This window comes from Neovison vison, chromosome 8 (genome assembly GCF_020171115.1).
Source record: "Neovison vison isolate M4711 chromosome 8, ASM_NN_V1, whole genome shotgun sequence".
Taxonomy (NCBI): domain Eukaryota; kingdom Metazoa; phylum Chordata; class Mammalia; order Carnivora; family Mustelidae; genus Neogale; species Neogale vison.
The window spans coordinates 42943946-42971259 of NC_058098.1; the positions used below are offsets into that span (position 1 = coordinate 42943946).

A 27314-nucleotide genomic window follows, 5' to 3' on the forward strand; every position below is an offset into this window, starting at 1 on the left:
CTCTCTCTGCCTGTCTCTCTGCATACTTGTGATCTCGGTATCAATAAATAAATAAAATCTTTAAAAAAAAAAAAAAGTGACCTGGTAAAACCTTACTTTTCTAAAAATCAAAATACAATCTTTCCTATCAGTAGAGGATGAGTTAAAAAAAAAAAACAAAATTGGGGGCGCCTGGGTGGCTCAGTGGGTTAAGCCGCTGCCTTCGGCTCAGGTCATGATCTCAGGGTCCTGGGAGGAGTCCCGCATCAGGCTCTCTGCTCAGCAGGGAGCCTGCTTCCTCCTCTCTCTGTCAAATAAATAAATAAATAATCTTAAAAAAATAAATTAAAAATTTAAAAAATTAAAAAAACCAAAATTTATCATGTATCTCTTTTCCTCAACTGCTTTCTGGGAAAGGAGACAAATCCTAACACCCCCAACTAACGGATGTAACTAAGCGGAATTATCAGGCTACCAGATACAAACCAATACCCCTTTTAGTTTTGCTGAACAAGCTGAAAAGAGTACTTAACTGTACGAGCATTCAAAATCCTCAAGTCAATTATGTTCCCTACTTTACTAGTGATCTAAACCCCATCCTTATCCTCATGTAAATCCCAAGTGAGAAGTTCACATTTAAGACATTTGCTGTAAAAACGTAGAATACTCCACTTGGCTAACAAAACTGTATTATGGCAAGAAAATAGTTTGCCCAAGATCTGACTTCCTGTTCTCATTTTTCCTAAACTCCCTTTTCCTGAACAGTGAAAAATACTTCTACTTGATCTGCAGCACAGGGCTGGCTGTGGATCACAGATTAAGCAAGCAAAATAAGGGAGCCTCCTTTTGAGGCTCAGTTGGTTAAGCATCTGCCTCCAGCTCAAGCCCTGATCCCAGGGTCCAGCTCACTGCTCAGCACAAGTCCCTTCACCTTTTCCCTCCGCCCCTCTCCACTATGTGTGGCTGTCTTTCAAATAAATAAAATCTTAAAAAAAAACGAAGCCAAGAGTTAGAGTGGTATTATTAGGCTTTTTTATTTCCTGATTTCTGTAACTTAATAATAATGCTGTATAATCCTTTCCTGTATCCACTAAAATAGGAAATTGCCTTTATAACCCCCAGTTGTCGGAGCATGAGTGGTGGGAAAATTACTTTAAAAGCCAGCTACAATATAGTGCGGTAACACAGGAAGGTCAGTTGAAGGAGTTAAGTCCTTTTAAATAGCTGTATAAAACAGATTCTGGATCAAGAGAGAAGGTACCAGATGGGGGGGAACCAAAAACTACGGTCAACATTCCTATTCAAGCATCTGAACTCCTATAAAGAAAACCACGGCTATAGTATTCTAGAAAGAATCATAATCTAAAGCTCCCACTTTCGGTTAAACAAAGAACACACTGCTTCAACTCTCAGAAATATAAAAAGTACCCCCCCCCATCAAGACCCTGCCCTCACACACCAAGTTGCATTTCAGTAACTAACGCGGCAATGATACCCCTGCCGAAGAATCCAGCTAGCGCTGTTTCACTTGGCTACTTCCTAGATGGAAAACAGTCTCTCCCCACGTGCTGCGTGGATCAAAGGTTGCCTCGGACTTCTGAGTAGATGGAACGCTATTAAAATGCCTTCCAGGTTACTTCCACTTGACAATACCTTGTACTCTTAGGGGTTTTTTCCCCCCGTTTTCTGTCATAAAAACTTTCATGGTGATGATTCCGCACGTAATGCGTCTCGTACCCACCTTTATTAATTACGAAATTAGCAAGCGTAAAAGACCAATGAGAGACCTCTCTCAATCTTTAATTGGCCACAGTAACCCGGACTTACTGCATTATCTTTTAGGACTCAAGATTTAAGGGGCCTGGGGATAGCTTACACAAACACTCAAGTTTTTAAAAGGAAAACGAAGTTTAACAAGTATTTCAGTACCCACTAAAAATGACGAAATTCCTGCAGTGACGCATCTGGCGTTTATAAAGTTCTAAAGAACACGCTACAGATTTGATTTGATGGAATTTCCCCAGTATTTGGGCCAAAAAGCTTTCCCAAAGAGGGGGAGGGGAACGGGGTGGGGGAGAGTCTGGCAGTTCGAAGGCAACCGAACCAAAATATGCCATTTACTGCACGTCAAGTGCATTTCACGTTCACGGTCGACTCCTTACAAAGCCAGAAGTTTTCCTTTTTACGTGAGAGTACTTTCTCGTGTCTCCAGAGAGGAGCTCCAAAGACCCGCCACGCGCCTTCCGTACCCGACACCCCGGCGTGTGCTAGCAGGGGCCGGTCCCGGGACGCCGGCTCTCGCCCCGGGTCCGCAGCCCTCAAAGAGGAAGGAGACAAGGGCACCGCGAGGTCCGGCAGGGGTGGGTGGCCTTCGTGGAGAAAAAGGGCTGCACGAGCAGCCCTCAAGGGGTAACGGAAGGAATGTAGGGCTCCAGGAGGTCGGCGTGGCCTCCCGTCCCGGAGCATGAGGGCGAGGAGGGCCTCACCTTGCTGCGGTCCTCCTCCTGCTGCTGCAGCAACTCGGGAACCGCGGCCATGGCGACGCGGGCCTCGAGCGGGGGCCGCCTGGCTGTGCGAGGAAAGAAGAAGCTGGGCCGCCGCCGCCTCCGGGGCGCCTCTCAGGGGCGGCCGCGGCCCCGCCTCCGCCAGCCTCCCTGCCCGACGGCGGCGGGAGGCCTCCAGATTCCGCCACCATCCCAGCAGCCCCGGGAAAGGCCAGCAGCGCGACACGTGCTCCCCCAGGGCGGCCTCCCCCGTCCCCGCTGCCGTCCATCTTGGAGCCGGGCAAAAAAGCTACGCGTGGCCTACCCTCGCTCCGGGCCACGCGGAAACCGCCAAACGCAGGGCCGCGACAAGGACTCGGAGCGACGTGAACGCTCTCAGCAAGGCGCGTCTCAAGAAAGCCCGCGCTCTGGCGCGGGGCAATTTATTACTCAGCCAGAGTTCAAGATGGCGACGGGCTGTGACGTACACAAGATATCGTGAGAGCGTAAGGGCGCGATTTGACAGAACGCGCGCTAACTCCGGAGGGGAGGGACTCCCCAAGGGTCGCGGGAGTGTCTACGGCGGTGAAGGAGAGGCTAGCAGCAAGGCGTCAGCGCCGCGGTGCATCCGGGGACCGCCGCCCCTTAGGCGGGGCCTAACTCGATCTCTGAGCGCGGGACCTGGGAAAGTACGAGTCTGGAGAGGTTGTGGGCGCGTTGGAAGTTGAGTGAAGTCTGGTGCTTCTGAGGTACCTTTCCTGGCCGAGAGCTGGCTACTATTTAAGCTGTTTCTTCCCTAATCCTGATTCCCGCAGCAGAGGCCCCAGCCGTCCGGTCCACATGTAGGACCCTGGTTCCACATGTAGGGCGTGGTTCCAAATGTAGGGCGGAGCGGAAGGCCCCAGTCTTGGGATCACGAGGATGGGCCCCGCTGACCACTGCTTACCCGCGCTTTCCTGGTGGGACCGTTCAGAAGCTCAATTTCCGAGTCTGTAAAACCGTGTCGCAGAAGTAACCACCTTAAAGCGTGCGAGAGTTTAGTGAGAAGTCTTCTGGAACACTTAGCAAGCAGGGAGCCTGGTATCTAGGGATCAGTGGTTCACCTTGACCGTCGTGGCCGCTATGGGACGGGCTGTAGCATTCTCTTTTTCTGTGTGTCTCACATGCCTCCCTTCTTAGGTGTCCCGATTCTTCGGATTGAATATTAGCGACGTCTTGCCCCAAGCTGTACTATTTCACATTTAACAAGTACTGGTCGTTCTGCCTATTAACGAGAGTCTTTCTTTGGAAATAGCATTGTCCAGACATGTTGGAAAAGCTTAATGGACTGCAGGTTAATGTGCCTTACTGTACTGATGCAGTTTCCATTTTAGCCGTTCAAATATTCAATGCATTTGGTATCTAACTCCACTTTTCTCTTTAATAGGAGTGCAAAGATAAAAGGCCCTCAACATTGCCAGTAGACTAGAGGGAAGTGAGAAAGCATCTAAAGATGAAGGCGTTTCAGACCATCTGCAGGCAGCTTAGAAGTTCAAAGAGGTTTTCTCTAGAACCAACCGCCCATGTGGATTTCTCCACTTCCTCTTACTCATGCAGCCGGAAGAAAAAAGTGAACCCTTATAAAGAAGTGGACCAAGGAAAGTACTCTGATTTAGTACAATCTGTCTTGTCATCCAGAGGCCTTGCTCAGACTCCAGAATCATTGTTTGAGGAAGATAATTTACTTTATGGACCTGTGAGTAAGTGTAAGCCCCCTAAGCAAGATGAAGAAGCAAGGGTTCCACGAAACTGGTGTCCTCTCTTCAATCCAGAGAAAAGCATAAAACCAAACGCAACAAGTACTCTTACAGTTCCTTTGAAAATCCCTTTGCAAAGAAATACAGCACGTAGTGTGACCAAGATCCTTCAGCAGACCATGACATCAGAACAGCTTTTCTACTTGGAGAGGTGGAAACAGCGGATGATTCTGGAACTGGGAGAGGATGGCTTTGCAGAATATTCTTCAAGTAATTTTCTCAATCCTCGTTCTGTATGGTTACTTTCTTTTCTTGACTATAGAGCACCAGTGTCAAAAGAGTGAGGGTGTTCTTGACCTGAACTAGTGAGATGCTGCTTTCAAATGATAAGTAGCATTAAATAGCACTTAATCTGAATTAACTCAATCATTAACAACCCTATGCAGCATATATACTATTATTCTCATTTCAGATGAAATGAAACTGAAGCACAGAGAGCAAGTAGTTTGACTAAATGATTTAGAAAATTCTTTTATAAGCTACAAACTTAAGTATTAAAGTTGCCTGTTTTCTTTGATTAAGGAAAACAGTCACCTGATAATGGAATTCTACTTGTTTGCTAGGCATTCTTTTCAGAATGCGGTGACTACCCCTGGCTCTATTTATCCTCATTGACATGTAAATTTAAAGACAGGGAGTAAACCGGAGCACATGATTTGTGTTTAGATTTTGGTAAACTGAAATAATCTGATGCTCTTGTTTAGTAACTGAGAATAAATAAACTTAAGCTTTCAACTTCTAATACTAACTTCCTGGGTGAGGAGAATAGCTTCCTTAAAACAGGCTTCATTCGAAAGGTGAAAGACCATTGGCACAGGTGAATTAGCTGGTCCCATCAGAGTGATATAGTTGTATTTTATTAAAGCTAGGTTTTTTTGGTTGATCTTTCCTTAGCCCATGCTTCCCCGAAAGCAGTACGTATACCCCTAGTGGCTGGTAGAGAGCACTTTTAATTTCGAGAGTAATGCACTAATTTTGTGGCACCTTAGAAAAAACTGTGTCGGTAACACATTAAACATGTCACATACGTTAAGTATATAGACAGCACCTGCGTATGTCAAAAAATGGTCAAGGTCCTCATCCTTTAGAACATTCCTCAGCTGTGGTGGGGGAGGAATATATGCAGGAGCTAACTGCCTTTAGGTAATAAGTAACAATCACTAGCTATTTTTTACTTTCTAAACAAGCAGCATAAAATGAAATCTAATGTCATCTTAATTTTCATATTTTGTATCACTAGAATTTAGACTTGACATTGTTTCCTCATGGGAAGTTGTTTTTGATTTTCCTTGAACCTGGAATATCATAGTTGTGGGGATGCTGAAATCACAGATAAGTAAAGGCAGAAACCTTCTAGGTTTCTAGGAGTTTGGGAACCTAGAGTTTGTAGCCCTTGGCACAAAGTAAAAAAGTACTCTGGAGGCCTCCTTGATAAAGGAAAGGAATTTCTGTTGGGAATGTGAAGGTGCTTCACTATCCCAGGCAGAAATAAAACAATAGTTGTTTTCCATATAATTCACGTTGTTGATCTATTACTCTGACGTGTTTCTCAGGATCAATTTTAAGAAACAGGCAGAATCACTTCTTTTTCATAAGGGGCAATCACATGAGGATTAGGGTCATGCTCCCCCCTACCTATAAAGAAGGGAAGAAAAGAAAGAAAAAGCATGTCATAGCCCACTAAATTGATTAATGGGTCAGGAGAGGCAGTTTTTTAAAATACGGTATTGGTAAATTCTTTTCCCCCTGCTCTTTCCAAAGGCTAGAGCATAGAGATGTGCCTGAGCTGGCATTCTCAACATTTGGTCAATTTCTCAAGTGTCACTTTACCTTTTGAAGATTGCCAAAAATAAAAAAAGTCCGACTTGGGGCGTCTGGGTGGCTCAGTGAGTTAAAGCCTCTGCCTTCAGCTCAGGTCACGATCTCAGGGTCCTGGGATTGAGCACCGCAACAGGCTCTTTGCTCGGCGGGGAGCCGGCTTCCCCCTCCCTCTCTGCCTGCCTCTCTGCCTACTTGTGATCTCTCTCTACAAATAAATAAAGTTTGACTTGGATTTATATTTAAGTGTTGATCATAGTGGGAAGGGGTGGAGTTTATTTTTTCCAGTTTATTACTAAAAATAGTTAATTTTTAATCTTAAAATGTTACATCCTGCCAGTTTATCAGTCAGAATCTTGGAGACTCATGGATTTTTTTTTCTCTTAAATGCACATTATATACTGGGACTTGAAAACATTTCATTTTCATTAATTTACTGAATGAATATTCTGATAATGCTATCTGCAATAAATCTTGTGCTTTTAAAATTTACTTAGGGGCACCTAGGTGGCTCACTTGGTTAAGCATCTACCTTTGGCTCAAGTTAGGATCCCAACATCCTGAGATCAAGTTCTGTTTCTGGCTCCCTCCTCAGTGAGGAGTCTGCTTCTCCCTCTTCCTCTGCTCCTTCCCCCCTGCTCTACTTGCTCTCTCAAATAAATGAATAAAATCTTAAAAAACTAATAATAATAAAATTTACTTTGACAAATTCAATCATATTTAATGTTCTGAGCCTTACAATGAAGGGGACCCCAAATCTAGATTCCATTGTTTGTTGCCTCTTATATGTGAAGGACCTAGCTAAGGGTTAAGTCTGAAGTAGAAAATTGTTTATTTGCTTGGCAATTGATAAAACAGTTTGTTTTCTTCCTGTTTTGACCATGTTTGTGTTCTGCCTCATTAAACTTCTGTATAGATGAATGCTGTACTTTTACCTAGATTTTAATTCCATCTGTCTTAAATTTCTTGTAGGCCTTTCACATGCAAATAAGTCCAGTTGAGCCTAGTAAATTTGGAGTATAATAGCTCAGTTCTTCAGTTGAATGTCATTTAACTCTCCAAGTAATTTTCCAGAAGTGATTCTATTTTTTGACAGTGATAGAACTGACCTTTCAAAGTTTTGGTAAAAGAGTATTTGACAAATGTAATATATGCATTGAAATTACCTTACTAGATCAGATTTTCCTAATTTTCTATGGGTCTGTCTCCATGCATATATATTTCCTACTCTAATCCCTACTTTTGCCTTCCTCATTCTGTTGTATGATGGACTGGAATTGAACATGGACTCTGGTGCCAGGCTGTTAGTCTGCATTTTTGCTTTGGGGCAAAGCATTGTGTAAGCCTCATTCATTTAACTGGGAGTCATGATTGTTACTTTGCTGGGTTGTTGTGTTTGAAAGTTAAATAATATTTTGAAAGCACCAAGGCCACTTCTTAGCACAATGCCTTCTCTTTGTTTCCTTCCCTTGTCAAGGATGAAGTAAATATGTACAATTTCTTGGATTTGTTTGTATTTTCTTAACTTAAAAATGTATGAGGATATACAGATACCAAATCATTATGTTGAATGCCTGAAATGAATACAGCCTCATATGTCAATTACATATCTAATTTTTCTTAAGCATATGAGGAAAAATTTCAGGATAGAGCAACTGTCTTAACCTGTTTTAGTCCCCCCAAAAAGTGCAGAAGAGTGTTACATATATCCTCTTACCCCCAAGCCCCAAAACCTGCAGTTTGTTTTTAATTTGTATGTGACTTGATTTTTATTCCTTGCCATTCATTAGGCCTGTTAGTGAAAGGATTCCCCCACTATGTTCATTAATTTGGTGTTGGTTGTAAAAAGAACTGTGAACAGAAGCACAGTTCCTTAACTTTCTAATAATTATTTCTCATAACAGTTAAGTTACTAAAACGGATGCTTAAATTCATAATATGATAAACTAGGTGTTGCCCTAGATCTTCAGCTGTAGCTTTGGCCTAATTCTACTAGAAATTCTTTATTTTGATTCTCTTCATTGTTCAAACTATTTTAAGTCCCTTTACTTTTTTTTTTTTTTTTAAGATTTTATTTATTTATTTGACAGAGATCACAAGTAGGCAGACAGGCAGGCAGAGAGAGAGGGGGTAAGCAGGCTCCCCGCCGACCAGAGAGCCTGATGTGGGGCTTGATCCCAGGACCCTGAGATCAGGACCTGAGCTGAAGCCAGAGACCCAACCCACTGAGCCACCCAGACGCCCCTTAAGTCCCTTTGCTTTTCAAAGTACATTCTTAGATTTCAGAAGAGGCTAAAATGTGGTATCTTAGCAGTTGTCACTTAAAGGTAATTCATATAATTTCTAATTTTATTGTTCAGAGGTTTTTAAGTATTTGTTTTTTAGACTTTCTTCTTGTTTGTTTTTTCCCCTGATTTTCTTTTCAGACATATTTTTACAAGGGAAACGGTTCCATAAAGCCTTGGAAAGTATACTTGCACCTGAGGGGGACTTGAAGGAAAGAGAAGAAAATCTCGAATCTGGATATATTGAAAGTGTCCAGCATATCTTGAAAGATGTCAGTGGAGTGCGAGCTCTTGAAAGCGCTGTTCAACATGAGACCCTAAAGTATGTAGGTCTACTGGACTGTGTGGCTGAATATCAGTAAGTATTAGATTTTTTTTCTATCAAAGTGTGGAGATAAAGTAATGCGGGGTGGAACAGATGATGCCTGTCAAACACTGTTTTTTCCTCTGAACTCCTGTTTCAAGGTACAGCCCTGTGAAGTCAAAAACCTCTATGTTACATAAAAGAATTGGTATGGGGCAGGAGATAAGAGACACATGGGGAAGAGCCTCATAATTCTTGTAAATTTGTGTTCCAGAATCAGTGTTTGGTAGAAAAAAGGTATAATTTTTCCATATCCAGCATATTCCTCTTTCCCTACTCCCAAGCAAGCTATTAACCACTAGATCCAATTTGATGGGGCACCCAAGTGGCTCAGTCTGTTAAGCGTCCAACTCTTGATTTTGACTCTCGTTCTTATCTCAGGGTCATGAGATTGAGCACTGGGTGTGTGCTGAGTGTGGAGTCAGCTTAAGACTTTTCTTCCTCTCCCTCTGCTCCCACCCATCCCCCTGCAACTCCTGCACATGCTCTCTTTCTCTCTTTCTCTCTCTCTAAAATAAATAGCTTAAAAAAAAAGATCCAGTTTGATTCCTGCATTTTCTTTCCCTTTTCCCTAAAAATAGCACCTTGATCTGTTAGCCCTGAAAATCATTTCTTTTCCTGGCTTCCAGGTGAGAGTTGACATGGGTAGGGACTCTGAACTTATTAAAGCTTTCTGTGGTTTCTAATTGTTGCTATGTTACTGTTTTTCCCACTTATTCCAGATTCCAAGGGGAGATGTAACCTGCAGATACCCTATTCCAAAAAAAAAAAAAATGTGGGCAACACACCAGGATAGGTAAAAACATGTGAGTGTAACTCTTGGAACTCTAGTCAAAATTTAAATTTTAAAAAAATTGACAGAATATTCATTAGTCTGGAAATTGTTCAGGGCACCTAACAGTTTTATGCCATAACTGCCTTGTATCTGAGAAGAGCCCTGTGTGCCTAGAAATTTAATAGGCTATTTTTTGTTGCCTTTTAGATTAACCAAGGTAGCCATAGGCAGTTCTACCTAAGGCCTTCAAGAAGTTCCTGACACTGAGGGGGCCTGGGTGGCTCAGTTGGTTGGGTGTCTGCCTTCAGCTCAGGTCATGATCCCAGAGCCCCTGATCAAGTCCTGAGTTGGGCTCCCTGCTTAGCAGGGAATCTGCTTCTCCCTCTGACCGTCCCCTCTCTTGTGCTTTCTCTCTCTCTCTCAGATAAATAAAATCTTTAAAACAAACCCCCCCCCAAAAAAAACACAACAAAATCAAAAAAAGAAGTTCCTAACACCAGACACTTCACAGTGCTGTCCACAGTACTGATGATTGTTTTCTGCTCTTCAAGTGGAAAGGATCAACATTGAGAATATCTCCATTGAATATTTTTGGAAATTAAGGTTTCAGAAAATTTTATAACATTTTTAATAGCTAATATATGTAGTTAACCCACGCTACTAAAAGTAAGTCTCCCACTTGCACTTTTTCTTTAAAAAAGGTTTTAATGTGGTAAAATATATGTAACATAAAATTTGCCATAAACTTCACCATTTTTTTTTTTTAAGACTATTTATTTGACAGAGAACACAAGTAGGCACAGAGGCAGGCAGAGAGAGAGAGAGAAGCAGGCTCTGTACTGAGCAGAGAGCCTGATGTGGGGCTCGATCCCAGGGTCCTGGGATCATGACCTGGGCCGAAGGCAGAGGCTTTAACCCACTGAGCCACCCAGGCACCCCCAAACTTCACCATTTTTAAGTATACAATTTATTACCATTAAATACATTCATGATGTTGTACAACCATCAATACCATCCATCTCCAGGACATGTCATCTTATAAAACTGATATTCTGTGCCCATTAAACAGTGATTACTGTACTCTCCCCTGCTTTCAGCCCCTGGCAACCACCATTCTACTTTCGGTCTCTATGAATTTAACTACTCTTTGGTACCTCATGTGAGTAAAATCAAAGTATTTGTCTTTTTGGACTGATTTATCTTTATCCTTGTGCTTTGATGCACAATTTTTAGAGCTTTTCCTGTAAGCCAATTGGTGTATTTTGTTGTTGTTGCCTTTGCCTGTGCCTTTGGTGTCACATTCAGTAAAATCACCACCAAATCCAGTGTCATTAAGCTTGGGTCCTATGTTTTCTTCTGAGTTTTATGTAGTTTTAAGCCTTAGTTTTAAGTATTCCCTTTAAGTCATGGATCCATTTTGAGTTAAAATTTTTATATGGTGTTAGGTAAGAGTCCAACTTTATTCTTTTGTGTGTGGATGTCCAGTTTCCCCAGTACCATTTGTTGAAAAGATTGTCCTTTCCTCATTGAATAGATGTGGTGCCTTTGTCAAAAATCATGTGATGGTGTATGTGAGGGTTTCTGGGCTTTCTATTCATTTCCATCAGTCTATGCATCTGTCTTTATACAAGTACCATACTATTTTAATTACTATAGCTTTGTAGTAAGCTTCGAAATTAACAAGTGTGAGTCCTCCTTGTTTGTTTTTTGTTTTTTGTTTTTTTTAGGCTTATTTTGGCTTTTCAGAGTCCCTTTTAGATTCCATGTGGATTTTAAGATTGGTTTCAATTTGTGCAGAATCGTCATTGAGATTTTTATAGATTGTATTAAATTTGCAGATCACTTGGGGTAATATGAACATCTTAAAAATACTACATCTAATCTGTGAATATGGGGCATGTTTTCATTTAGGTCTTTTAAGTTTTTTAAATTTTTCATTTTTTTCAACAGTGATTTGCAGTTTTCATTGTGCAAGTCTTCAGTCTCCTGGGTTAATTCCCAAGTATTTTGTTCATTTTGATGTTATATGGAATTATTTTTCTAATTTCCTTTCCATATTGTTCATTGTTTATGTATAGAAATGCACTGGACTTGTGTGTTGACTTTGTATCCTGCTACTTCGGTGAATTTATTTATATAGTCCTACCAGTTTTTGTGTGTATTCTTTAGAATTTTTAACATAAAAGATCATTCATCTGTGAACAGAGATAATTTTACTTCTTCCTTTCCAGCTTGGTTGCTTTTTTATTTCTTTGTTTTGCCTAATTGCCCTGGCTAGAACATCCAGATCTGTTAAATAGAAGTGATGAAAGCAGGCAGCCTTGCCTTGTTCCTGATTTTAGAGGAAAACCTTACAGTCTTTCACCATTGAGTATGCTGTGGGCTTTTCATATGTATATGGCTTTTATTATATTGAGGTAGTTTTTTTTCTATCCCTAGCTTTTTGAGTATTTTTTTCATAAAGGGTATTTCATTTTGTCAGATGCTTTTTCTTCATCAGTTAAGATGATTAAATGGTTTCCTTCATTCTATTAATAAGGCATATAACATTGGTGGATTTTTGTGTTTAACCATCCTTGCATTCCAGGAATAAAGCCCACTTTGTGATGCTGTATGATTCTTTTAATAAGTGCTGAATTTTATTTGCTACTATTTTGTAGAGGATTTTTACAACTTTGTTCATAGTGCCTTCGTCTGGCTTTGGTATCAGGGTAATACTGTATTCATAGAGTGAATTACAAAGTTCCCTACTTTACAATTTATTTGGAAAAGTTTTAGCTTTGGTATTAGTTATGTAAATGTTTGGTGGGATTCATCCATATGAAATCATCAGGTCTAGAGCTGTTAGTTGCCAGGAGATTTTTGATTACTGATAAAATCTCCTTTCTAATTATAGAGCTGTTCATATATTCTATTTCTTCATGATATAGTCCTCGTAGGTTTTGTATTTATTTTCACTGATTTTTTTCCTATTGATTTTCTATTCTGAAATTCATTTGTCTTTAATCTCTTATTTTCTTCTGTAAGTTTTGGGTTTACTTTGTTTTTTTGGTTCCTTAAGTTGTAAGGTTAGGATGTTGATTTGATTCTTTGTTGTTTCTTTTTTTTTTCTTAGATTTTTTAAATTTTATTTATTTATTTGACAGAGATCACAAGTAGGCAGAGGGGCAGGCAGAGAAAGGAGGAAGCAGAGAGCCCAACTCAGGACCTTGAGACCATGACCTGAGCCGAAGGCAGAGGCTTTAATCCATTGAGCCACCCAGGCGCCCCTCATTGTTTATTAATACAAGTATTTATTGTTGTATAGCTTCCCTAACACTGTTTTCACTGGGTCCTATAAGTTTTGGTATGCTGTGCTCTCATTTTTATTCACCTCTAAGTATCTTCTGATTTCCCCTGTGACTTCTTTGGTTTGTTATGTTAATTTCCACAAATTTATGATTTTTTACTCCAGTTCTACTTCTTTTTTTTTTTTTTTTTTTAAGATTATTTATTTATTTATTTGACAGAGAGAGATCACAAGTTGGCAGAGAGGCAGGCAGAGAGAGAGGAGGGGAAGCAGGCCCCCTGCTGAGCAGAGAGCCCAATGTGGGACTGGATCCCAGGACCCTGAGATCATGACCTGAGCCGAAGGCAGTGGCTTAACCCACTGAGCCACCCAGGCGCCCCCCTCCAGTTCTACTTCTTTTACTGATTTCTAACTTCATCTTGTAATTGGAGAAGATGCATTGTGTGACATCTATGTGTTTAAATATGTTGAGACTTAATTTATGGCCTAGTATATGGTTTGTCTGGAAAATGTCCTGGTGTGTGCTTGAAAAGGTGTGTATTCTGTTGTTGGGTAGAGACTACTGTATGTCTGTTAGATCTAGTTGATTTATTGTGTTGTTATAAGTCCTTTATTTTCTTATTTCCTACTGTCTGGTTCTATCCATTATTGAAAATTGGTATCAAAGTTCTCCTACTATTATTATTGAACTGAATTTTTGGGGCACCTGGCTGGCTTTCTTGGAAGAGCATGTGGCTTTTTATCTCAGGGTCAGGCTCCATAGCTCAGTGGTTAGAGCACTGGTCTTGTATCTCAGGGTCAGACCCTCATGTTGGGTATAGCGATTACGTAAATAAATAAAAGTTAAAAAAGAACTGTATTTCTCCCTTCAATTTTGTCAGGTTTTGCTTCATGTATTTTGCTAACCTGTTACTAGGTGTGTAAATGTATATAATTGTTATACTTCTTGATGTATTGAACCTTTTATTAATATATAATATCTTTCTTTGTCTCATTTTTTTCAATTTAAAGATTATTTTTTCTGCTGTTAGAGCCACCTTTGCTCTTTTTTGGTTTTTATTTGCATGGAATATCTTCTCTGTCTTTTCATATTCAGCCTATTTGTGTCTTTGGGTCTATAGTGAGTCTCTTGTAGACAGCATGTAGTTGAATCATGTGTTTTAGCCATCCTGCCAATCTCTGTCTTTTGATTAGAGAATTTAATCCATTTACATTTAAACTAGTTTCTAATAAGGAGAGACTTCTGTCATTTTGTTACCTATTTTCTATAGGCATGATATCTTTTTTGTCTCATTTCCTGTATGTTTCTGTCTTTTGTGTTCTGTTTCTTTTTTTTTTTTTTTTTTTATTTGTTTATTTTGAGAGAGAGACAGAGTGAGAGACAAGGTCAGAGGGAGAAGCAGACTCCCCATGGAGCTGGGAGCCCGATGTGGGACTCGATCCTAGGGCTCTGGGACCATGACCTGAGCTGAAGGCAGTTGCTTAACCAACTGAGCCACCCAGGCGCCCCTCTGTTTCTTTTTTGTAGTGAAACATTTCAATTCTTTTTTCATTCCCTTTTGTGTATATCTATAGCTATTGTCCTTGTGCTTACCATGGGGATTACCTTTAACATCCCAGTTATAACACTCTAATTTAAATTTGTACCAACCTCAATGACATATAGAAACTATTCCTTTAAACAACTCTGTCCCTACTTTTCCCTTTTAGTTGTTGTCACAAAATTGTCTTTATATATTATGTGCCCCAAAACATAAACTAATAATTTTTTTAGGTTTATTCATCTCTTTAATTATATAGAAAAAAACCCACTCACCTATCCATGGGGCCCTCCCTCTTTGCTGCATGCAGTCTCTGGCACCTGAGGTGCATGGCTCATTGGCAGCAACGGGATACTACTGACAGGTTAAGGGTAAGGGTTAGAAAGGGAGTCAGCATAGTTTCAGAAGTACCTTGGACTATGTCTAACTTGGGGTTTTACAGAAATAGCAAGAATTTACTGAATCCAATAGAGTGAGAGGTATTGTGGGTTTACAAGTATAAGGAGATGTGGCTGGAGTAACTGAGACAAAAGGAAATGGCCAACTTGGAGCATGAATGAAAACCAGCTCTGATGGGGCAAGAAATGATGAAGATTCCATACAAATTTTAGGATTATTTGCTTCAGCTCTTTGAAGAATGCCGGTGGAACTTTGATCGGAATGGCATTAAAAGTATAGATTGCTCTAGGCAGTATAGACATTTTAACAATCAGAAGAGACCCCGAATCGCTAAGGAAATGTTGAAAAACAAAAATAAAGCTGGCGGCATCACCTTACCTGATTTCAAGCTTTATTACAAAGCTGTGATCACCAAGACAGCATGGTACTGGCATAAAAACAGACACATAGACCAGTGGAACAGAGTAGAGAGCCCTGATATGGACCCTCAACTCTATGGTCAATTAATCTTTGACAAAACAGGAAAAAATATACAGTGGAAAAAAGACAGTCTCTTCAATAAATGGTGCTGGGAAAACTGGACAGCTATATGTAGAAGAATGAAACTCGACCATTCTCTTACACCGTACACAAAGATCAACTCAAAATGGATAAAAGACCTCAACGTGAGACAGGAATCCATCAAAATCTTAGAGGAGAACATAGGCAGTAATCTCTTTGATATCAGCCACAGCAACTTCTTTCAAGATACGTCTCCAAAGTCAAAGGAAACAAAAGCGAAAATAAACTTCTGGGACTTCATCAAAATCAAAAGCTTCTGCACAGCAAAGGAAACAGTCAACAAAACAAAGAGGCAACCCACGGAATGGGAGAAGGTATTTGCAAATGACAGTACAGACAAAAGGTTGATATCCAGGATCTATAATGAACTCCTCAAACTCAACCCACACGAAACAGACAAACACATCAAAAAATGGGCAGAAGATATGAACAGACACTTCTCCAATCAAGACATCCAAATGGCTATCAGACACATGAAAAAATGCTCATCATCATTAGCCCTCAGGGAGATTCAAATTAAAACCACATTGAGATATCACCTTACACCAGTTAGAATGGCCAAAATTAACAAAACAGGAAACAACATGTGTTGGAGAGGATGTGGAGAAAGGGGAACCCTCTTACACTGTTGGTGGGAATGCAAGTTGGTGCAGCCTCTTTGGAGAACAGTGTGGAGATTCCTCAAGAAATTAAAAATAGAGCTTCCCTACGACCCTGCAATTGCACTCCTGGGTATTTACCCCAAAGATACAGATGTCGTGAAAAGAAGGGCCATCTGTACCCCAATGTTTATAGCAGCAATGGCCATGGTCGCCAAACTATGGAAAGAACCAAGATGCCCTTCAACGGATGAATGGATAAGGAAGATGTGGTCCATATACACTATGGAGTATTATGCCTCCATCAGAAAGGATGAATACCCAACTTTTGTAGCAACATGGACGGGACTGGAAGAGATTATGCTGAGTGAAATAAGTCAAGCAGAGAGAGTCAATTATCATATGGTTTCACTTATTTGTGGAGCATAACAAATAGCATGGAGGACAAGGGGCATTAGAGAGGAGTAGGGAATTTGGGTAAATTGGAAGGGGAGGTGAACCATGAGAGACTATGGTCTCTGAAAAACAGTCTGAGGGGTTTGAAGTGGCGGGGGGTGGGAGGTTGGGGTACCAGGTGGTGGGTATTATAGAGGGCACGGCTTGCATGGAGTACTGGGTGTGGTGAAAAAATAATGAATACTGTTTTTCTGAAAATAAATAAATTGGAAAAAAAAAGTAATTGTTCTCAAATAAGGGTGCATCAGCTAGTTATCAATATCCTGATGTTACAAGATTTTGGCTCTTGCTGGACCTTCTACCAACTATTTTACCTCTGTAGTTCATGGGATGGAACATTTAAAAAAAAAAAAAAAAAGAAATGATGAGACTCAAGTCAGAGGAGCTCCTGTTTCAGCAGCAACAGCTAATATTCTAGCTGGAGTTGGAAATGCAAGAAAAAGAAGATTAGGAGAACTGCAGAGAGCTCAAGAACAACTAGAGAAGGAGATGAGTGGGGCGCCTAGATGGCTCAGTTTGTTAAGTATCCACATTCAACTCAGGTCATGATATCAGGGTCCTAGGATTGAGCCCCACATCAACCTCCCTGCTTCTCAGGGGAGTCTGCTGCTCCCTCTCCCTCTGTCCCACCTCCCCCATGCTCATGCTCACGCTCTCTCTGTTTGTCTCAAATAAATAAAATCTTTAAAAAAAAAAGAAAGAAAGGAGATGAGAATGAGTATAGAAAGTAACAGTGAAGGGGCGCCTGGGTGGCTTGATGGGTTAAAGCCTCTGCCTTTGGCTCAGGTCATGATCCCAGGGTCCTGGGATCCAGACCCGCATCGGGCTCTCTGCTCTTCAGGGAGCCTGCTTCCTCCTCTCTCTCTGCCTGCCTCTCTGCCTACTTGTGATCTCTATCTGTCAAATAAATAAATAAAATCTTTAAAAAAAAAAAAAAAAAAGAAAAGAAAATAACAGTAAGATGTTTCCCATCTGGAGGATACAGCAGCAGTCTTAGGCAAAAGACTAGTTGAAATTAGTGCTCTGTAGAGGGCAACTCACTTGAGCAGAGTGGAAGAACATGATGAACCAGTGCTATCTGATGTTTCACAAAACATTGATCAAGATTTGTATGATCAATCAACCTAAGAGCAATATTTTTTTCTGCTTGTTTCAAGTTTAAAAAAAAAAACCTGTAGAAAACAAAAAGTGGAATTACAAATCATTGTTACAAGAGTGCTTACTTTTTTTTTTTTTTAAGATTTTGTTTATTTATTTGACAGAGAATGAACAGGGGGAGCGGCAGGCAGAGAAAGAAGCAGACTCCCTGAGAACCAGGAAGCCGGATGTGGGACTCGATCCCAGGACCCTGAGATCATGACCTGAGCTGTAGGCAGAGCCACCCAGGCACCCATATTCATTGTTTTTGTTTGGGGTTTTGTTATTGTTCTCATAGGCTATCTCTGTGTTAAGGATCAGCTGGAAGTATAAACTCAAGGTCTTCTCAAGCCTTTCTGGGCCTGTGCCCTTCCCTGGACATAGACAGTCACTTTGTTTTTCCTGTCGGTGCTGTAGTCTTTAGAATCTTAATTCCCAAATAAGGGAAAAAGAGAAAAATGAAGGGTTGGAAAAAATGGGCGTTGGCCCTTTAAGTCCTCTGGAAGTAATTTGGCTGGAGGAAGAGGGGCTTGTAGCAGTGGGGGGAGGTGCAGTAACAATGACCATCCTGTTCATCTATACCTCTGTGAACTGGAGCAGCAGTCAGTGATGAGAGCACAGATCCCTGACATTTGGATGATGAGGCCCTTTTTGTCTGCTCTTATTCCCACAAGCTGTGTATGCGCTCCTCCAGGATCATGTGCACAGCTGCCTGCCCCTTGAGAAGGGGTGGGAGGAATGGGTAGTTGTTAAGAGCTGAAATTGACCAAAATTAACCAGAGTTTACCATCCAAGGCTTCAGTAGGCTCTAGATTTCCAATAATTATATCAGGCAGATTCTGCCATTGCAGTTGTTATCTAGGTGGGCCTACATATTTCAGGGGCTTCCTACTCTTCCATTTTCCCAGAATCCTCCACCCCTACTCTGATTTTAAGTTCTTGTGATCTTGGGGCACCTGGATGGCTCAGTCTGTTAGGCACTGAACTCTTGATTTTGGCTCAGATCTTCCTCTCAGGGTAGTGAGATCAAGCCTGTTAGGTTCTCTCCCTCTCTCTCTCTTCCTTCCTCCACCTCCCTCCCTCCCTCCTTCCCTAAAAATAAATAAAGTTCTTATGGTCTTGAGGTACTTTATGACTGTATGTTACAATCATTTGTCTCCACTACGACTTATTAACACAAAGTGCCAAACCCTGCTTTATTTCATTTTGAAACTATTTTAGAGATCTTTCCTTATTAGTTTATGTAGATCTGCAACATCCTCTTCTCGTTTAATAATTTTTCCACCACTCAAAATTAATTTAACATAGTCACATCTGCTTCGATTTTTTTTTAATATACCATAAACTAAGCTCACATCACCTATAACCACATCTTCCCTCCTCTCACAGTCCCCTTGCCAAAGACAATCACTATGTCCTAGGCTACTTCCTATACTACTTAACACACCCACAAGACTAACACTGTTTAATGCATGTATAAGACACTGCCAGTCTACTTTCCACATACATACACAGCACTGTATAGGATACATACACAGAATACCATGTATTGTTACCTACATGTCTGTAAGAGTCACAGTATATAGAAATTTCTACATACATAGTATCACAAAGCTGGTAAGATATTTGGCTCTGGAGCCAGGCTGGCTAAGTCTGGTTTCTAGCTTTTCATCTTAACCTTAAGCTAGTTAGCTTTTCTGTGCTGTTTGTTCATCTCTAAAATAAGACAAATAAAAGGACTTACCTCATAGAGTTCTTACAGAGATTAAATGAGATATTCTCTGTATAGTACTTAAAATGCAAACTACTCGATAGATGTTAGCCTGGTGATTTTGATCTTCTCTCTTTAACTGTTATTTGGTATTCCTTTGTATTAATGAACCATATCTGTTTCCCTCTGGGGAACATTCAGGTTATTTCTGGTTTTCCACAATTACAAACTGCAGCAGTGTACATATCTCCTTGTATATGGCTTTGAGGTTCACTTGTTGGTTTGGTGGATCTTATATACAGTTCGGATAAATTCAGTTGATCTGAAGTAGGCCTGGATATGAATACTCTATTTTCCAGGCTCTTGTCACTTGCACCTGGGATATCAAACTATTGCTCTCCAGTGCATACTGAAAAGGACAGTTGCTGGATTAAAGGCAACAAGCATGTTCAGTTGTCCCAGGTGTGAGTGTGCTTATCTGTGCATACCTTCAATGACACCATATTAGGTGCTGTTTATCAACATTGTCTCTCATGGTTTCAGTTAGTATTTCACTTAACTTAGACTGAGCATCTTTTCATTTGTTGTGAACTGTAACTGTCTTAGTGCAATTTTAATTTGGGTTTATGCTACTAAAAATCTCTTTTACACATTATTTTGTTCTGCAAATTAATAGTATGTTGCAAGAAATGGTGGTCCATATCAAAAATATTTTAGGTATTTTGATTTATTCCAGGTTGAGAACTGTGAAGCCCCCTGGGGATACTGGGGCCCTCTCTTCATTTTCATAGATTATATTGGTTTTGTAATATTGCAGAGACAGTAAAGCTACCTCTAGCCCTGCACTGTCCAAAAGACTACCCACTAGCACATACGACAATTAGATACTTGAGTGTGGCCAATCTAAAATGAGGTATGCTGTGAATATATAAAGTAGGTTTAAGTGATTTACTACAAAAAAGAATGTGATGTATCCCATTAATAACTTCTTAATATTACATAATGAAATGATAATATTTTGAGTATGTTGGGTTAAATAAAATATTAAAATTTCACCTGTTTTATTTTTTGATGTGGTTACTAGAAAATTTGAAATAACATATATAGCTTGCATTTTATATCTTTCAGACAGTGCTACTCTAGGTTGACTTTATAAATACCTTGCATAAGTTCTAGAACTATGGTGGCAGGTGGGTAACATGCATACTTTGTACAAAAACTCCCTCTAAACTGCTGGTTTTGAAACTAAAGTTCATGAAAGACAGAATGAACAGATAGTCACCAGTTACCAGTCTGCTCACCTTGTGATCCTTCTGATATCCCCACTAGGCAAATATAAACCCCACTGGGAGAGGGGTAATGGGGAGGAATATACTGGTTATTTGACTTTATTTTAAAGTGGCAAGAATTTTTTTTATCTTTCCCAATATCCCTAATAGTAAGACACCCTACCCTATATGTAAACTTTCAAGGCAGGGACCAAGTTTTCTTATTTGTATTTCCATGTATAATCAGTGCCTATTAAATGCTTATGGATTTGAACTCCAGCTTTGGTTCCTAGCAGGAGAATTTCTGAAGCACCATGATGCTTTTGTCCTTTATGATGGGGATTGCTACTGATCTCTTGTGGTTCATCCTGATAAATACTTGAATTAAGATCCAATTAAGATAGTGATAGACATAGTTTCAATTCCCATGTCAACTGTTAAACAAGGCCATGGAGGTCCAAAGGACTTTTGAGACAGTTTAGAAACTGGAACTGTGGGAAAGTTCCCCAGCACTCCTGCATGGATCTGCACCTATAATTCTCGATGGTTTGCTTCCGGAAGCATTTCCCATCACAACCCTGACAGGCCCATTACTGACCTGAATATAGGACTCAGGAAAGAGAACATCACACTTCTCTAATCCTCAGGAGTAAAGCTCAGAGGAGCTAGCTGTCTTTTTTGGAAAGTGGAGAATAGAGGCAACAGTCATTGAGTGATAATTAGTAAACCATACCTAAGAAGAGGCTTAAGGTTTCTCAGTTTGAACTATTACTTACGAAGACTTCCTTTTCTTTCTCTTTAGGGGCAAGCTGTGTGTGATTGATTGGAAGACATCGGAGAAACCAAAACCTTACATTCGAAATACATTTGACAACCCACTGCAGGTTGTGGCCTATGTTGGTGCCATAAATAATGATGCCAACTATAGTTTTCAGGTTGGGACACTGAGCCTGTACTTACATAAAGCCTTGCTCGATGCTTATCCATGGCTACTTAACTCCTCGTGATTTTTATTCTGTTTGTGTCCCATTGTTCACTCTGTTCCTTGTCCTTCTACCACCTTAAAAAGCACTTCCCTGTTCTGAGCTTTCTGTCATTGTTAATAGTGCTTTAGCGCTTACAGTCCATTCTTCAATATCTTACTTGTCATCTTTGTGTTCTTACGTATCCTGGCATAATCTTTCACCAAACCCTCTTAGAAACAGGAGTTATTACTGTAGATTGTTTTATTCTGAGTTTGCCCTAGAGTAAAAAGGAAATGAACCTCAACTCTGGTCCTACTGTATAAATGTTGGAACTGCCCTGTGTTTCTTCCTAGGTTCAGTGTGGCTTAATCGTGGTGGCCTACAAAGATGGATCCCCTGCTCACCCACATTTCATGGACACTGAGCTCTGTTCGCAGTACTGGGCCAAGTGGCTTCTTCGGCTAGAAGAATATACAAAGAAGGAAAAGAACCAGAATGTTCAGAAACCAGATTAAGGGACAGAGTGATGTCTGGGAACATTCAGTGGTTCCTCACAATTTGGGAAGATCTATTGCTGCTTAAGGTAGAGATGCCACAGGATCTGAAAGCTACATAACCCAAGTGGAAGTATTTGTTGAAATCTATAACAACCAAAAAGATCAAAAAAACAGAGAAATTTAGATGTTAAGGGTTGGACTTGAGCACATAAAAGAAGCCCAAGTAAGCATGGTCTATCAATATTTACCTAGAAAAGCAAAGCAGGATTCTCACCATGTTGGTGGCTCTTGGACTCCTCTCTGTAACCTGTTCCTGAGAAGGATGTCCAGTCCTTGAATTGAGATTGGAAGGCTTGAGGCTTGGCATGCAAAAAGTTCTCAGGGTACCCCAGGAGGGAAGGGGTCACAAGCCCCCAGCTATGTGTGGAGGGAGAAATCGCATCGGCCCACTCCTACTGCCAATGTGATTTCCTAAAACTAGTTTTATATATTGAGGTTTTCTGTATATTTCACTTGGGGGAAAAAAACTTCCATTTAACATTTTTCAAAAAAATTTATTTTTTTTTCATATAAATGTGATTCCTTAGCCTCAGGTAAAACATTGCTCTCTGGAAAGATGGAGCATTTTTCACATGGTTGACAATCCCACTTAACATACCAGTGAATAACCCTTAGGAGTAGCCAGACCCCAGTCTGAGCTTTGTAATTATGGATATTTTAGTAGCTCTGTTCTGGTTTGAGTCAATGAACCATGTACATAAAGAAAAAGTATCATTTGTGAGATTCTTCAGCTATGGAGAACAGTAATTTTTGTGTGTTTGATAAGTAATAAAAAGTATTAGTTGTCACTGGGATCGGGAAACTTAATAAATAAATGCCCACTATAGCTTTGGGGGAAGGGTCCCTGTTTTATGGAATGGGATAGCATTTAAATTACATTTGTGGTCTTAAAATAGTAGGGTGCTACAGTTTTTTCTTTAATTAGCCATTAATTATAAGAAATAAAATATATCGTTAGTAAAGTAATGAGACTCTTGTTTCAGTTTCTGTTTACTTAGATTAGTGTGTTTATAGAGTAATTTCATAAACCTGGAAATTGTTTAGATTTTGTATTTAGAAGTTCAGAATTCAGCTTTGCCACTGGCCTAGTAGCTTTGGTGTGAATTCTATGTAAGTACGTACAGGAAGGAGGCATCCTCTGCGATGGCCACCTGGCAAGGAAAGTGAGCTTCAGATATGAGGAAGGAAGATTGCAGGGGAACTTTCACTTATACGCACCTCTGCATTCTCTTCAAGCAGCAGACATTCACATAGCCTATCATTTCCAAAGTCAAAAGTCAAGTGAGATCATTAAAAGTTGTAAGAGCATGGGGCACCTGGGTGGCTCAGTGGGTTAAAGCCTCTGCCTTCGGCTCGGGTCATGATCTCGGGATCCTGGGATGGAGCCCCATGTGGGGCTCTCTGCTCAGCAGGGAGTCAACTTCCTCCTCTCTCTCTGCCTGCCTCCCTGACTACTTATGATCTGTGTCTGTCAAAAAAATAAATAAAATCTTTAAAACAATAAAAAATAAAAGTTGTAAGAGCAGATTTTTCCCACACTGCTTTAATAAGCCTCCCTCCAGAATTGAGGAGATTAGGCCCAGCAAGACAGCTTTTTTTTTTTTTTTTTTTTTTTTTAAGATTTTATTTGGCACAGGGAGAGATCACAAGTAGGCAGAGAGGCAAGGGGAAGCAGGCTCCCTGCTGAGCAGATCCCAGGACCCTGAGATCATGACCTGAGCCAGAGGCAGAGACTTGAACCCACTGAGCCACCCAAGGCACCCAAGACAGCATTTTACTTGTTTCCTAGGGTTCATAGAAATGCACCTTGAACCTGGCGTTTTACACCAAATCTCCCAAGCTAACAGCATTAAGAGTCCCATGGCAGACCCTCAGAGTCTGACCAGGCAGACAAGGTTGTATGAGAACAACCAAAGTAAATCCCTGGGCAGACTTGCCAGAAAGACATAAGAAACCAGTGTCTTACTACAATCCTGATAGTCCTCAGATCTCACCCATTTAAAAAGTCTCAATCCGGGCGCCTGGGTGGCTCAGTGGGTTAAGCCGCTGCTTTCGGCTCAGGTCATGATCTCAGGGTCCTGGGATCGAGTCCCGCATCGGGCTCTCTGCTCTGCAGGGAGCCTACTTCCTCCTCTCTCTCTCTCTGCCTGCCTCTCTGCCTACTTGTAATCTCTCTCTGTCAAATAAATAAATAAAATCTTTAAAAAGTCTCAATCCTCTTGAGAGGGAAATGTCAGTGAAAAATTATTTTCCCGGCTAAGTCATAGGAGGAGAAAGCCAAATCTGAGTTTCTAAATGAGACAACTTCTTAAGAATTACCGTGTATATCACTAAGTTGTGGATACCACCTGTTCCCCTAAGTGATGTGGCTTATTAAAATCCAGTCAAGGGGCAGATAACCCCACTGGGTGGCTCATGTCATGATCCCGGGATCCTGGGATTGAGCCCCACATCTGCTCCCTGCTCGGCAGGGAGCCTGCTTCCCCCTCTTTTTCTGCCTGCCTCTCTGCCTCCTTGTGATCTCTGTCAAATGGATAAATAAAATCTTAATAAAATCTAGTGAAATGAAACACGATTTGTGATGAGGGATTCTCTTAATGAGGATAATTAAAATATATTTTTAAAAAATGTTTATATATTCGAGGGCCGCCTGGGTGGCTCAGTCATTTAAACATCTGCCTTCCGCTCAGGTCATGATCCGAGTCCTGGGATGAGTTCTGCATCCATCAGGCTCCTGGCTCAGCAAGAGCCTGCTGCTTTTGCGTGCCACTCTCCCTGTTTGTGCATGCGCTCGCTCGCTCTGACAAATAAAAACCTTTAAAAAGAGCAAGAACACAAGGGAGGAGGGCGGGGAGGCCAGACGGAGAGGGAGAAGATTCCTCAAGTGAGCAGGGAGCCCAATGTGGGGCTTGATCCCAGGACCCCAGGATCAAGACCTGAGCCCAGGCAGACAGACATATAACTGACTGAGCCACCCAGGTGCCCCTAAAATATTTTTTGTGAAGAGGCTTCCTCATAGCATAGGATAGAATATTACAGTCTTGGGCTTTGAGACAATCCATTAGGTTCAGAGCTATCCACATACCCTTTTCCTCTGCAGTTCTACACATTCTTAGTGCATTCAGCCACTGACAAAAGCTCCATGCTGGCTGGCACTAAAAACCAATTTTCAATTTTATACAAAAGTTTTATCTTCCCTCTTCCCATCCACCTCCCACCCCCCAGACCTGATCTCTTGCTCAGAGCCATTATCCCCTTTTAATTGGAGAGCATTAACCTCTGTAAACCTATTACAGTTCTAGGAAAACATGTCACCATATGACCTGTGATTTCTTATGTGTTGACTCTGGTAAATACAGGAAGAGGGTTAGTTGTAAGTCATTGTGTTTCTAGGTAACCAATTTGCCTACCGGCTTTAAATGTAGTTAGAGAGGGGTAATTTGTTTGAGTCACTGTGTCTTTCCACCTGAGCAATTAAATATTTGATTATAACATGCCTTCCTCTCCACCACCACCCCCCGCCACACACGAACACACACACCACAAGTGAAACAAAGGAGTAGTTGGAACTTTACTTAAAAAGAAACACTTCAGTGGTTTGGAGCTGGTGCCCTAAAGAGAACCACTGTCTGAAGTCAGTCACTAGGCACAAGACAGAACGCTCCCTGCCCCCTCCTCCTTCCCTTCTTTCCAACCTCAGAGGCCTTCCATCCATCAGAGATGCCCCTGATGGAGCAAAAGGTTTGTATGGTTGCTTGACAATAACAGTTGTCAGGTTTGAGGAGCGCATTTGTGAGGATCCAATCATAAAATGATGTTCTGGGGGGCGCCTGGGTGGCTCAGTGGGTTGAAGCCTCTGCCTTCGGCTCAGGTCATGATCCCAGGGTCCTGGGATCGAGCCCCACATCGGGCTCTCTGCTCCACAGAAAGCCTGCTTCCTCCTCTCTCTGCCTGCCTCCCTGCCTACTTGCGATCTCTGTCTGTCAAATAAATAAATAAAATCTTTAAAAAAAAAAATGATGTTCTGGGGGTGCTGGGTGGTTCAGTGGATTAGGCCTCTGCCTTCAGCTTGGGTCGTGATCTCAGCGGGGAGCCTGCTTCCCCCTCTCTCTCTTCCTGCCTCTCTGCCTACTTGTGATCTCTTTCTCTCTCTCTCTGTCAAATAAATAAATAAAATTTTTTTGAAGATTTTATTTATTTATTTATTTGACAGAGAGATAGACACACCAGGAACACAAGCAGAGGTAGTGGGAGAGGGAGAAGCAGGCCTCCCAGAGAGCAGGGAGCCTGATGTGGGGCTCGATCCCAGGACCCTGGGATCATAACCTGAGCTGAAGGCAGATGCTTGACAGCTGAGCCACCCAGGTGCCCCAATAAACAAAATCTTAAAAAAAAAAAAAAAAAAGATACTCTGGATTAGAGTAGGGTTTGAGCTTCACCCTTTTTGCTCAGGATACAAAAGGAAAGAGAAAATACTAGCACATTACAGATAAGCTTAGAAGTCCTTGTCTTTTGTTTCCCTCCTCAACCCTGACACACCATTATAAATTTGGTATGCATCTTTCCAGCGTATCCTTTAACAGTTTGAATCTCCATGCTGGTCCCCATAATATGCAGATTTGCTTCTGTCTTTTTGATAGTTGCTTGCTTTATCTCCACATTTGTTTTTGCCAGGTTGACCACTTGTAGGTCTAGTGTGTGGCATTACCTGCTCTCCAGTATTCCCTCAGGCTTTCTTGTCTCATCAACAGGGTTAGGCTAGCAGACATTGCGGCAGTGAACACCCTTGGATGTGCGTGTGTGTGTGTTTCCTGGTGTACACGAGCCACATGCCCTGTACTGGAAACAGGGCGAGCTTTGGAGCTCTGCCACTTACTAACTCTCTAACCTGAGTCAAGGTGCCTGAACTTTGGGTGCCTGGATGTCCCCTGTGTAAAGGGAGAGGGAAATAACCGTGCCTGCCCACATGGAGTTGGGAGGACTGGATGATGTAAGCGCTTAAGGCAGGTTCTGCAGGGCACATAGTCAGGTCAAAATAAGCATTAGCCATCATCATCCTCAAATCCAGATCAAATCCATGATCAAATCCAGACGTGTCGGGGCTGGGTCACATGGTGTGTGCAGCGTGAAAGTGACTCTCAAATTCCTCCAGAATAGTACTATCCACTTGTGCTTCCACCAGCGCTTGCTGACATTCACCGCTTTCCCACATAGTCACTAACAAGAGTTTTAAGACTTTTTCCCCCCTTTTTTTGCCAACATCATGGGGTGAAAACGGTTACTTTTTATCTTGAGCAGCAGGATTGCGTGAAAAAAACCTGCTTTAAAACG

At 41.3% G+C, this 27314-nt stretch overlaps 2 protein-coding genes across 4 annotated transcripts in view; one reads left to right on the forward strand and one right to left on the reverse strand.

The window, feature by feature from the left end:
• SNX5 (sorting nexin 5) overlaps nucleotides 1-2901 on the reverse strand; it is a 29114-nt gene extending 26213 nt beyond the window's left edge. Inside the window, exons 1-2 of one of the 3 annotated variants that reach the window (XM_044263496.1) lie at nucleotides 2788-2901; nucleotides 2466-2548 (exon numbers count right to left, since the gene is read on the reverse strand). In XM_044263496.1, the coding sequence (XP_044119431.1) occupies nucleotides 2466-2516 (51 nt within the window). In that variant the 5' untranslated portion in view covers nucleotides 2517-2548; nucleotides 2788-2901. The remainder of the gene's footprint in view (nucleotides 1-2465; nucleotides 2549-2787) is intronic. The other 2 variants (XM_044263494.1, XM_044263495.1) reach the window with 2 other exon arrangements.
• Nucleotides 2902-3007: 106 nt separating this feature from the next.
• Nucleotides 3008-22949, forward strand: MGME1 (mitochondrial genome maintenance exonuclease 1). Its single transcript, XM_044263497.1, has 5 exons — nucleotides 3008-3211; nucleotides 3889-4468; nucleotides 8503-8719; nucleotides 21264-21396; nucleotides 21780-22949. Exons 2-5 carry the CDS (start codon nucleotides 3955-3957, stop codon nucleotides 21939-21941), a joined length of 1026 nt encoding a protein of 341 aa, XP_044119432.1. The 5' UTR covers nucleotides 3008-3211; nucleotides 3889-3954; the 3' UTR covers nucleotides 21942-22949.
• The last annotated feature ends 4365 nt before the right edge of the window (nucleotides 22950-27314 follow it).